This window comes from Topomyia yanbarensis, chromosome 3 (assembly GCF_030247195.1).
Source record: "Topomyia yanbarensis strain Yona2022 chromosome 3, ASM3024719v1, whole genome shotgun sequence".
In the NCBI taxonomy this organism is placed as follows: domain Eukaryota; kingdom Metazoa; phylum Arthropoda; class Insecta; order Diptera; family Culicidae; genus Topomyia; species Topomyia yanbarensis.
In genome coordinates this window covers 276894572-276908661 of record NC_080672.1, presented here as the reverse complement: position 1 = coordinate 276908661, position 14090 = coordinate 276894572, and the positions used below count along the sequence as shown (strand labels likewise).

The 14090-nt window shown below is 40.6% G+C and overlaps 1 protein-coding gene across 1 annotated transcript in view; it reads left to right on the top strand.

The window, feature by feature from the left end:
• LOC131693369 (SCY1-like protein 2) overlaps nucleotides 1-14090 on the top strand; it is a 302979-nt gene that overhangs the window by 277221 nt on the left and 11668 nt on the right. Inside the window, exon 22 of the mRNA XM_058981132.1 lies at nucleotides 6120-6176. Coding sequence (XP_058837115.1) covers nucleotides 6120-6176 — 57 coding nt within the window. The remainder of the gene's footprint in view (nucleotides 1-6119; nucleotides 6177-14090) is intronic.

Here is a 14090-nt window from a genome sequence, read left to right as displayed (position 1 = left end):
AGCAAGGCTAGTTGCACGATCTATTGCAGCGGTTCTCAGCCTTTTTCGTACCACGGACCCCTTAGAAATCACCCGGGGTTGGTCCCCGGTCCATGAGTTTGGTGGATCGATATCTAGTCCAGATAGTGAAGTCACCTCTCTGGCACCGGTAAAGAAGAAGTAGATCCAACTTCTGTACTCTTACTAACAAAAATATTCTCCTCCTGTGATACTTGTGGAGTGCGCAGTAGTTTATACGGTCTCTAGCAAAAGCAAGTATCAGACTAACCATTCCTTCCCTTTCCTTCCTCGATCTACGTTCGGGCCTGGCCGGCGCCGAAATTGATCAATAAACACTTTAGGATTACCACGAGTTGCACATTTAAAGATGTTTCGTTACTCCCAAACATAATTATCTACTTATTCTCTGTTCAACTTCAGCTAGTCCAGATCGATAACGGAGTAGCAGCCAGGGGTGGTCGCACAAGCTCAAGCTCAAGTTCAAGAATTATCCCCAACGTGTTAAACTTGATCTGCGACAATAACTTCAAAGTCAAAGAACTGCAACGGACAAGCTCCAGTTGAAATCGTTGCGTGAAAGCACCAGTGATGTTTTATTTGAGTGAACTGAAAGTCCAACATGAAAACATCACTGCTCAACAACACATAAGGTTTGTTGCATCAAAACAAAAAGTTTGTTAATGTAGATAGAACTAGTGACGGCACCATGCTTGATATTTGCTCACACAATGTGCCACAAAGAGCGAAATATACCGATGAAAAATAGAGCAGCATAAAAACACTGCTATGTGCAGAACGACCACACAAAGAGAAATTTGAAAATGAAAAAAAGATCTGTGCGACAAGAGCTGCACAATTTCGTTCACTTTTTTGTGCCTCCCCTCACTGGCAAGCAGGTAGGAAGGCGAATCAAACTACAATTCAGATAAAGTTTGATAGGAAGAACGTTTTTAAAATGTTCTCTGCTTTCGTGTGCGTGGAACTAAGATTCACACTAAAGAGCCTCTTTATTTTTACTCTTTGAGGTGTGTAGCCATGGAATAGAATGCACTATGGGAGCAACACACATCGCAGTGAAGAGGTTTATTGTGAAAGAGAAGAGCGGTGGTTCGCATGAAAAGTGCAAAGAGCGTTTTTTACTCTTCTCTTTATTTGCTCTAAGGTGCATTACATCCCTAGACGGCACACAACCTTCAGGACATCCGCAGACCCTCAGTTTTCTTATCTCAATTTGTCTCAACAATAAGCACGGAAGTCGGTTGCTAAGCATTGCGTGTATCCAGTTCGTGAGATATATAGGTACTCCATATATCTGGAGTGCTCCAAATTATGTGCTGACTATTTTCATCACTGCCGATTATGAGTGGAAACCCATTTCTGCCACCGTACGGTACAAGGGGGCGAGGCAAAAATGTCGATCAATAGACGTATTTCCTGTTAAAGTTATCAAGAATCATATTAACTGTGACAGCACAAATATCGCGAGTTGTGAGGTCGGATATAAAACATGCGTCAATGGCACTATTCGCAAGTATATTTCACGTGGACTTTTCATGCAATTTTTGTGGAAAGCTTCGAAGGCGGGGTTAAGTAGCTTTTCAACATAGAAGTTTCTTTCATGGAAATCCGATTCTTGAACCAAAGCATTGGAAGCTTTGCTTACTGCACAAGGTGGGATAAATTCATAGTTGTTGTCCATTTACGTTGTAGATTAATTTGTGGTACCATACTTGATCACACCACTACACATTCCATTATCAGTGCTTATTGTACAGTAACTAGAGGATACCAAACACGCTGGCTTATAATCGACTATAGCGAACCCCGGATTGGATATTAGGGATATGATCATCATTTGTATCCCACGATTTGCGAAATACCTAATGTCCACGGCATCAGAGATTCGCTTAACACAGCCAGAGAAAGACCCTATCGTGCTCGACTGACATATTATAATCCTACCAGCCATTCAGTCCTCGGCACGGAGAAACACCTTGACTTTAGGACTCCTGTTTTCAATCGCCTCTTACGACATGGATCAATTTATTGCAGAGATACTTAAATTCGCCGGATGTTACACAGCTTGTAAGCTGTTTTTTCCGGAGAAAGATAATAGTGGGCCTAGATCCTAGTGGGCGTCAGCCACATTTGTTGTTAGTTGCCTCTTGCGACATGGGAACAGAAACCCAGTGTCAATTCTTTGCTATGGTCCAAGTGCCAGTAAATTATCAGCATCCCGATTTCATGTCCGAAGTTCGAGTCTCACTCGCACGTACGATCCATATGGTCATTTTGATATTTTCGTTCGTCACGCCATTCTCAATGCTCTCATTCCTGATCAAACAGAACAACATTTTCGAATTCAGCTTGTATGTATCGAGTTAAATAATTACCACTGGCAAATATTTGTTTAGCACACTCGTTAGAACTGACACCGAGAGGCAGCACATGCTTACATTTCGTTATTTATTTATAAACCAGCACACACAACAAGGATTGATAGCAAAATAGCTTTCTCCCATGTCACGTAATGCAAACGCATCACAGCGAAGAGCCGCCATTCGCAATGGGCTGATAGATTCCCCGACAACCAGCACCTGGTGCCTAACTGTTCATTGTCGAAAATACATTTAATTAATTCATCAACCACTGCTGCTGTTGCAACCTGTGCCGACCACCATCACTGCAGACACCAGCACTTTCAATCAATCAATGAAAGCATTCCGGTGAAAACGACCGTTATCCAAAAAGCAACCAGGGGGCTGTTCTGTATTAAATTTAATTATTTTACCAATCCCCACGTTCTGCATTCCCTGCATATTGTTGGCTCCATTTTATTGAGAATCCTTGTTTTTGCAGTGCAATGGTCATCTGATAATCATGAATTAAATTGATTCTAAACAACTCAGTTTGCCAACCCTGCAATATTCCCATTCTCTTTTGAAGTAACCGGATGTGGTTTCCCTTTCCAGTGTAGGGTATGTTGCAAATTGCATCATTTCGGGGTAAAAGGTTCACACAATTGCCAAACAAATAAATTTGGTAAGGTGGGCGGCACGGTGTCTCTGGTAGAAAATATTTAAACAAAAAAATCAGTATCGCCAAAATATTCACTAATCGAATGCTTAGATGCTCCTCTTTCATCTGAGCACACGGCTCACAGAAACGAGGCTTGCTATTCCGCGAATTGACAGTTGTCGGTGACGTCAGAGAAATAGTTGAGATAAACAAATGGATTTCTCGAATGATGTTAATTGACAATATTTGAGCTCTTACGGTGAAAAAAAATAATATGCAACGGATTCATGACGTAAATTACGCCATAATTACTCTAGACACAGTGGATAATCAGTGCATCTTTGTGAATATTAGCGAAAATTAGGAATTTGGCTGCATGCCATAGAAAACATATCTCATCGTAATTTTCTGTTACCAGAAAAGGTTTTGGACGTTGGCATAGCTTCCTTGTGATCTATCAGGTGCCGATCATTCGTTAGCAGCAAACAATAAATGAATTTCATCTAATTGTTTTCACCGACGATTTCTATGACGCGCACTCGTCAAATGTTTACACTCTAACGAGCTAGCCTAGTATATGTAAGCCGTGATCTGAGCATAACTTTGAAACGTTCTATCGGGAGGCCTAGAACATTTATTTTTTTTCAACATTTGGATGAATTTTTAGGTAATTTTTCAATGAGTAGCTCAAAACATACATCTCCCTTTGAGCACACACTGTCAGAGGAACGGATTTGTAACGTTAATGAAATGCTTCGAAGACACCATTTAGCCAGCTTCGCATTGGTATTAAGGGGTCTTGAAATTTGCAAAACAAATCGAACAATTTTAGCTCAATTTGATTTGTTTTAGTTTTTAGTTTCCTTGAAAATTACGGGTTTAAACACGATCGACAGACTCTCCCTTTAAAAACACATAGGAGCAGTGGTCCACATTTTAGCAGAAAATTATTTTATTTTTTTTTTTTTACACTGTTGCGTTTCGGCTTCGCCTCATCAGAAACCGACACTAACTTTTTGTCGGAATAGATTATGCCGCAGAAAATTATATTTGCCGCAAAATCCTTTCATACTAACTGATTCGGAGGAGGCGAAAAAATGTTTGAAAGCGGTAGGGTGTCTTAGGGATTGTTTATTGATTCAAAGTAGCAATTCTACTATAGCAAATATGGGAAAATTGAAATTTTAAAGTGCACTTTATCAAGCATTTTGAGTAATCGACGAAACAAAGGATCTAAATACATGAAATAAAGGTAAAATGATCTGAGGAATCCAAAAATGATAAAACTTTGAGCAAGACAAGGGTCGGAAAAGGATCCCTAGCAAAAAAATTCTATTATCATAAAATATAAACAAAAGGGTATTGTTTTGCGGATTTGAAGAAATTCTAAAAAGTTATTATAACAGGTTAACACCCTATGTTGGCCCAAAAACTCAATTATTTGAAATAAATAAATTAAAAAAAAAATTAATTTAAATATTTTCACAACTTGGTAGATGCGAAAAGTTGTAACATATTCTATATAGTACTATTTTTAAGGCAAAATATAGTAATATTTAGCGCATTGATCGCAAATCCTTTTTGAAAGTATTCAAAATTTCAGCCAATTTCAGAAGAATAATCTACAAAGACAGTTTCGTCTCACTTACCATGGAAGTAGGAAGCAGATATTAGTGAAAAGGAAGCAGATATTACGCCAATGTACTTATAATAAGTGTACTAACAAACACTGTAATCATTGAAATTGGTACACATCAAAATGATTTCTCGGGATGCACGTTTGTGAAAAAAGCTCTAAATTTAAGTATTAAACAATACATACACATAACTAATTGAATTCAAAGAACACAAATAAATCATTAACTAAGAAATTATTTACTGATACTAATTATTCATCAATTTTCAAAAAAAAAGTTAGTTTCATATATCGACATATAAACGAGTAATGAAATGTCCATATGTATGTAAGCAAAGAAATTTATTTTTCATATAAAAAAAGCTCTAGAACCTTAGGAAAAACAATTCAACTTTTCTCGTTTAAAATAGAAGTTTCCGGATAGTGAGTACTTCGGTGATATTGATTTGTTCGTGGTAATATTTTTCTGTCAGAGACAAAAAAAATGCCCGAGTAAAAATATTATTCAAAGTTTAAATTTAAATCATCCCGAAATTGGCTAAATGTCGGACATTGGTGTCTTCGGAGGTATTCATTAACGCAACAGGCCCCTCCTTCTGATACTGTATGTCCAAAGATCCATCCCCCTAAAAGTGATATATCTTCTGAGAGCTTTTCATTGAAACGCAATTTTCAAAAATTGTAATCAAAATGTTAAAAAAAATATTGTTCTAGACCCCCCGATAAAACATTTCAAATTTAGTCTCGGATGAAAGAGGAGTATCTAAGCATTCAATCAGTGAATATTTCAGCGATACTGATTGTTTTGTCTAGATATTGTTCTACCAGAGACACCGTGGGCGGGTATAGCGTAGTTGGTAAATCGATTGCCTTGTACCCAGCTCACCTGGGTTCGAATCCCAACCCCGCACATAGGGTTAGAGATTTTCCTTAAGAGATTTTTCTAACTCGAAGAGGCGAATGACCTCTATAATCTAAATAAAAAAAAAAAAATAAATTTGGTTCATGTTTTCATAACGTAAAAACGTATTTGTCCGGATGAAAAGTTCTTAGCGAAATTGAGAACATATTTTTTGTGCATCGCTTATTTTATTAGAAATCTATTTGATGACATAATCGATCTCATAGAATTCAATTAAGATTTTTTGCGGTCAATCTTTTTCAGCGATTGGCTTAAATTTCAGTCTACAAATTACGACAAGAGGTTCAAGTATTTTAATAAACAGACAAAAAGTCAAGCCATTATGTTTCTGTCTGTTTATTAAAATATAGAGAACGAAGTACAATTATTCAGGAAAAAATCCATAAAACAATGGTTAAGCTAGACAAACTTCGTAACACTTCGATCTGTAACAAAGGGTTGCTTCAACCAATTACTCTGTCCATAAAAAAATTATTGTTTTCAAAATCCATGCAACATGTCACATACCTTGAACTACTACATATACGTATTCTTTTATCGCAGGAAAAAGTGTGCGAAACCCTGCAACAATCAACATCATCGAAAAGCAATAAAAAGAAGGCAAGAGATTTTTGATTTTTGTAATCTTTCAACAGTTACAAGCACTGGCGTTACACTTATTTACGCACACACCTACACATATCAGCATACTGAATAACATATCTCACAGTTGTGCACCAATCACCTTTGGTCGGCTAAATAACGTGTTACAAACCAGATTACAAGCTCGAACATTTCACACACTAGGCACAGAAATTATCCGTACAGGGAATGGCTTAAGAAACAGATGTTAGCAAAACGCATGAATTTTTCACTTGTGAATTCGAAGTTCATTATTATTTGTTCTGTTGACCTTCGTGTACAAATCAAACATTGCATATTTAATAAATTTCTATCGACTAGGTACTTGAAGGAAGCATTCTTTTAAAAAAACGCATGAAACAGCTATAAAAAATGTTCGTACAGATTCACTGAAAACAGTATCATGTCTGACGTAATCTCCCTTAGCAGCAAGGACACATTACACTTTATTATATATCAATAGAATTTTTCGCACAATCCCACAAATGTTCAATAGCGTTTAAATCCGGAGACTGGGAAGGAATCATCGATTTAACATTGTACTGCAATCATTCCTTTGCCACGATCGAATTCTGCTTCGGTCCGTAATCATATCTATCTATCTATCTATCTATATCTATAAAAGTCAAAGTTTGTATGTATATGATTTATAGATTCCCAAACGGCTTAACCGATTTCCGTAAAAATTTATACACAGTAGGCATTTGTTATGGAGTGTGTTTGTGTGCTATTGGTTGGGGATTATCTGCCCGCCAGATGGCGCTACGGAACGAATTGTGTTTTCCTCCTATTTCGTTGAAAATCGCAGCAACGCGCGATGGGTATTAGCTAGTATAAAATGAAAACTTCTACCATAACCCATTTTCCGGGCTAGTTTTAAAATTCAACTTCAAAATAGTTATCGTGTGACCATCTTAGGATCAATGATGACAAGTTAATAACTCCAACTGCACCCCAAACCATTGCATTATACTCAACACGAGTGACAGTCGGTCTTGAATTTTGCAAATCTAGATCAGTGATAGGCTTTCTCCAAGTAATAATTGAACCATCAGAACCAAAATTTATCAAGCACCACACCGTACTTTTGAGCATAGCGTTTGTGAGTTTAAAGCTTCTTCGGGGTAACTTTCCCATGGTACGATTTCGTATGAAAATCTTTGCGTCTAATTTTGGGGGGTACCGTCATATTTGCATTTTTCATCATTTCACGTTCAATTTTCCATTCAATGCACAAACTAGGTTGCGAGTTCCTACCATGATCTAGTGCAATCTCCAAAGATTTCGTTTTAATACTTGAGTATTGTAATAATGTGTAATACAAACGAATCACCGCCAAATAATAATATTGGGGTTAAAGGGACAATAATATTTGTAATTTCGGATTATTTATTCTTCTCGTTTTTCAAAGTCATCATCGTTTTTATTAACTTTAGCAGAATTTTTGTGTGAACTCGCCATTTCTGTCAATACGTATATTTTAAAGGATAACTGTCTAAAACACGAAGCCGAATGAAGCCGTGGAACGTTTAATAACATGTTGTGCACGTTTAAATGAAAATGATCCCGCCTCAGCCCCCCAGCGGCCCTCCTTTAAGTCGGACTTTGCCTGGGTACTTAAACTCAGGTGACATAATCGATAGGCAGACTCTGCTACTGCAAGCCATTACATCAGAATGTGTGTCCGATGTTCGACTGATCCCAACCCGTTCACGATTTTGTAATTGGTTCAGTGTGTACTAGTACGTGATCCGGTAGAGGTGGTTTCAGCCATGGAGGAGAGTAGAGAAACCAAGGACAATCTCGAAAAGGCGCATTACGCACTGCTACGTATGAACGAGCTGCCAAAAGCTTTAGGTGGTTACACAAAATTAAAATGAAAGTGTCCAGAAACATTTAATTATTCACGCAAAACTGCAGAGAACCCAGCTATGCCGAACAGACCCGAAACCTCTCGGATTCGAAAGGAGACGAGAAGGACTGAATTATCTCCAGACCAAAGGAGAAAATTACTAAGCTTAAGGCGGTAAAGATTAATCCGACAACGGAAAAGGCCCGGGGTGAAACGCCTAAAAAATCACCTGGCAGAGACTATCCGCTGACTCAGAATTGCCAACCAACAACTGTTAGTGGTAACAAATGGTACATGTAAAGCTAACCAACATACTGAAGTAAAGGCAACAAACGCCAGCAAAGCATCGTGAATCAGCGAGACCGCAGACTACGCAACGAACGCAAGCAGGAAAAAATCGTAGACGAACAGATGACGGGGGAAATCTCGAAGTACAATAAAAATCAGCATAGAGCCAACTCAACCAAAACGGCTAAGGATAACACGATCGAGCTCCTGCAACAGCAGCCTTTCATTAGACGGTACTTGAAACGCTACAAAACTCCGCGCCCAAAATGTCCCTCGACAATTCCGAATGGTTCTGAACTAATCTTGAGATGACAACAAACAACATAAAATTCGCCTGCAATATTAAACGAAGCCTGCCTGTGTCGACCCCATGAGGGGAAGTTCCGAACATGTCGATAACACAGGGTCATTGAAACCCCTATAGGGAAGTATCTTTAATATCCCAACTAGCATTCATCTTACCTTTTGACAAACATCTACAACAGACCTATCAGATCAGAAACCAGAAAACTTACCAACATAGTAACTCCAAACGACGGAAATCACGACCGCCTCCAGCGCCCCGCACCCTATTGAGCCCTAAAGAAAGCGATTCTTCCGCCTAATCGCAAAAACGACACCTGAAAGGAGAAGAAATAGCAATCCGTACAACAACAGCGAGATCCGGCTCAAGTCTTCCAACACTTGGCGGGCCACCGGTAAGACTTCTCACCCGGGACAGCAACAGCAACGAGTTTGATGAGACAGTAGCCCGGTTCCCGCTTTCTCTTGGCACCGGTACTGTTTAAACCAACCAAGAAGAGCACCACGCCGACCAACCTAAATCTCAATACATCTGTCATCACGACCAACTGTGACGCCCACTTTCCTGAACCAGCCCTGATCTAGGACTTGTAGCGATGCTCCCCCGACTGCTATCGGTGCGGGAGGCTCGAACACTACCCGTGTAAGTACCAGTACATTTAACTTCAATCGAAATCCACCTACCAGCAATCTCTCACTCACCAGTACATCTGTCGGAACGGAACGGAAACACCCAGGAAACAGACCACCACCCAATAGTGGCAGCAAACTTATCATTGCCAAGACAAGAGTATCCGTTTTCTCACCGCAGACCCTAGCAGCTCGAATAAAAATCCGCCCAACGGCACCACGAGCGCCCGCTTTCCCGTGCCGGCCCTGACCGGGAACGTTTCACCTTGTAGCGACATCCTCCCCTCCCTCAGCGGGCTGCCTGTGTGGGAGACGCCTCTTACCTCTCCCCGGGTAAATTCGTCCTATGGAACACTTAGTTAGAACCCGTCTGCTGTTTGATTATCCCCCGCAGGCTTCACAACAACGCCGTCAGATTACGGGTACCTCCACTACTGCGTCGACAATCAAATAAACAACACTGACCATCCAGTGGAACAAAAGGGCCTGTGAGGATGCCTGGGTGGTTTGCAAAGGATCATTGCTCGAAATCCGAGATCAGACGAATCCGGCATCAAGGTTTGGACATCCCCGCAAGATTGATTACCCAGTCCAGTGCACCGTCATATTCGTGTACATCCCCGGCAGTAATCGGCTTCAAACTTCAACGGCTCATTGAGCAAGTTAAGGCTGATTAATGATGAATGGGCATCATAGGAGATGTGAACGGACACCACAAGATGTCGGACTTAAATGCAGACAGCAAGAGAGGAAACGATATCGCCGTACTCGAAAACAGCGGCGCCGTTATTCTCAACGATGATATCTCGACATTTCTCCACAGACATACGGAATCCACTATCGACATCACTATCTCTATGAGGATCTTGTGGGTGAACTGTCCTTGCTGACCCATGAAACAAGAACCACTTTTCTATCCAGGTTATGCACGATCAGACACCACCTCGAGCAACCCGTAGAAGCATCGGGCAAACTGGACCCGTTACGAGGAGAGCGTAGACGATTTGTCAAATCGGGGCGAGTCATACGGATGAAATCACCAGCATCTTAAATCGGACTGCCGTTTCCTACATCCCCAGGACAGGTAGATACCCTCCACGACAGGCAGTACACTGGTGGTACCCAGAAGTCGATATAGCCACTGAAGAAGATTTCTGTGGACGACCCGCATCGATGTCAGGGAGCGGTTGACTTCAGAAAGGCCCGAAACGAGACCAGGAAAGCCATAGAAGACTCATAAACACCAGCTGGACCATATTCGTGGGAGGTATATCCATCCGACTATCGGTAACAAGCTAAACAAGCGCTTCGCCTCCCTGTCCACAGACACCATCCCTCCTGCTTTCCTGCGAATGAAGCAAAGGGTTGAGAGAAAGCCCGTTCATTTCGAACCCAATTCAGGTTAAGTATACAACAAGCCCTTCACTGAAAGTGAGCTTTGTGCGGCATTGGAATCAGTACACCGTAAATCTTCCGGATTGGACGACGTTGGCCACCCACTATTGCGACATTGCCAAACGGACGATATTGGAGAGTATCAACCGTATCTGGAGTGGTGAACCAATATCAGCTATATGGAGGTAAGCCCTCGTAATGCCTATTTCAAAGCGATGTCAGGGGAACAGAACACCGGATGGTTTCTGGCCAACCAGTTTCCTCCCCTGCTTCGTTAAGACGATGAAACGAATATGAATGCCTTAATTGCCAGCTTTGGAGAAGTCGTACGTCAATCCGTAAACGACGGCCTGCACGTCCACTTCGCTATACTCGACGTGGCGAAAGTTTACAATACCGCGTGACGTCACGGAGTAATGCAACAACTGGCTAACTGGAACATCGTTGGAAACATGGACCGCTTCTTGTACTACTACCTGTCTACCACAGCAGGATCTTCTATAGAGTAGAGCGGACGTCCTGCAATAAAGAAGACTCTGGCCTGCTCCAGAGCACTGCTGAAGCAACCTATGTAGAGGCCGGGATTCTCCCCCTTAGTTAGGTGGCTTCTCTCACCATCGCTAAAAAAGCACTGGTATTTTTGGAGCAAACAACCGAAGAGAACTGCTTCATGTTACCGTCATGTCAGCGAAATACACCAGAATATACAGACGTGGACCTGCCACCAATCGCCCGTCTGCGCCGAGTACGTGGCTAGGACTGGCACGACCGTGGATCCAATCTAGGCACAAGTATATCGACAGGCTGTGCCGGCAGTGAAACCAGGGCTAAATATAACCGACTCATGACTACACGTGCGGATATTCACCGATGGCTCGAAGATCGGTGATGAGGTTGGAATGGGAGTAAGCGGAATAGGAGAAGGGTTCTTCTACCACCTGCTGGCGCCACTCGCTTGGCTCAGAAACCGCAAGATAGACCCTTCGTTGTACTCTCTGTCTCTCTGGCGGCTATATCCTCCATTGACTCGAGGAAATCCCGCAGGGTTCACGGTCACTGCAACGTCGACGGTAATGGAAAAGCTGATCGTCTGACAACCAGGGAGAGACACGCCCGTCGACATTTTACTCCACTTGTCCTGACCGCAGATATCTTGGGCCAGCTGAAGTTAGACAGCTGCAGCGCGTCAAAGGATTGCCCAACCGCTGGACATACCTGACCGATAGCACGGGATAATGAGTACTGTCGCGGTTCAGAGTTAAGCACACGAAGGTCTCTCATGCCAACACCTTATCGCATGTCCCCCCACCAATATTCGTTACGTGCGGAACCCGAACCACAGAACATATCTTAGTGAACTGTCCAGAGTTCGATAACCTACGGCAGCACTAAAAACTACCGCTTTCCACCCAAGCAACACTTGGAACATGTAAGGGCCGCGGTTTGTGGTATAACCATAAACTATTGCTGGTGCGGTTTTTCAGTTGCTAAATCAGTTGAATAATGGTTTATGTACGCTTCTTTTCAACAAGTTTTGTTGTAGAAACTGCTAATCAACAAGGGGTGCTGCTCTGGCATCACAGAGATCGTCGCCAACGACCCCACCCGAAAAGAAGTGTCACTGATCTTTCTCAAGGACGCGGGACTTCTTGGCCAGCTGTGACGAACTCGATTACGCCGTTTCTCCAGGAACAACAGACCATCAACAATACCCGTTTAACAAAACCACAATAGCATTAGATTAACCATATACAAATTTGTACAATGTTTTTCTCTGATTCTCCCAGGGCGAACGATCTATGAGATTGAAGCCTTTAAATAAAATGTTAAATATTGCAGGTCGCAGAGCAAACTCTGAATAAACAATTATAATCACGCGATTTTGTGAGTAAACTGGCACGTTCTGATTAGTCTAAGTCTACTGTACGGACAATTTCTGTGTCTAGTGTACGATATTTAAGGTAATTCAACAGCATCATAGTGGGACTTGCAAAGTCAAAATTGCTTTGGCATCGGGTTTAGAGATACGTATATAATGCATATATTCATGTTCGGTTTCGTACTAGGAATTTATTAAGGAGTCATAAAGGTCAAACATGATGAAAAATAAAGCCATCATAGATTTAGAAGAGTTTTGATTGTTTCTAATTTCTAGTTTGCCCTCGAATGCTCCACATCAGAAAGTAATACTTATTTTTTATTCTTTTATCGGAAAGCGGAGTCTATTGCCCATTTAAAAGTGATCTCATATAGTTCTAATAATTGAACTAAGAAATAATGTTGAAGTAAACTAGCTAAACGATAGTGCCCCCGTTTTCGTTAATTTTATCAAAAAACTAATTAATTCTTCTTAATGCGCATTTCAACTTGTTCTGTACAATATATTTAGCATTTTGTGAAAACACTTTGTACCAAACCTCAACGACGATCAATTATCGAACAATTCCGAACGTCAGAAATACAAATATAACAATAATAACTGAAGCCGCTTTCCGCTCACTTATAACACATTTTTTGCACAATGTGTACGCATGAAACTTTACTTTTCACTTGCACAATCTGCTTGGCGTTTCCATAGAATTAAACGACAATGTAGGCGCATGGTACTTTGAATACTCATTGAATCACACAGTTCAGCAAGCAGGAATACCCTACTACATATAGCAAATCGGATTCTATAAGATAATTTATCAAACTAACTTGCGCTGCAATTTAAATCCGAAATAATTGCAACAATTTTTATTATTCGTTAGTGAAATTACGAATTTCGTTCTTATAAATTTAAGGTGTATTCTTTACACGGAGACTGAATTTCCCGTTTACAAAATAAGATAAACATTTAATCAATTTTATGCATTTTTCTTGATCCACCGAGAAGGATTCAACTTGACTCGATCCTCTCCACCAAGTAATATAAGTATTTTAAGTCCAGAATTCTATTAACCTAAATATATAAATGAATTTGCCAGCTTTCAAATGAAAGCAAAAGAATTGAAAATATGACTCAATATAATTCAATCATTCCCCATCCCTCGGTTGGTAACTTCCAAAATAGAATCACCTGAAATGCAATTACACTTTCGTGCTAATAACGTAGTTTAAACCTATTCTAAACTTTTCATCTAGAGCAATACATCTAGCCCATCGAGGTTAAAGCCCCAATAAACAATACAATACAATAAACTTTTCATATATTTCAGATATTTAATAAGATTTGTTATCTTCAATTGGTCGGTGTTAAGTCAGACCGGACTAAGTGACAAAATATTGATTTCGAGAAAAACGGGTTTAAAGTTTGAATCGCAGCATCCTCTACGTTATAATTGGAAATTATTTTTTGCCATAATTCTTGTTTACGGTTACATATTTCAAATCTGGCAAACGTCGAATGTAGCTGAAGAAATTCTTTATCCAGTGTTATCATT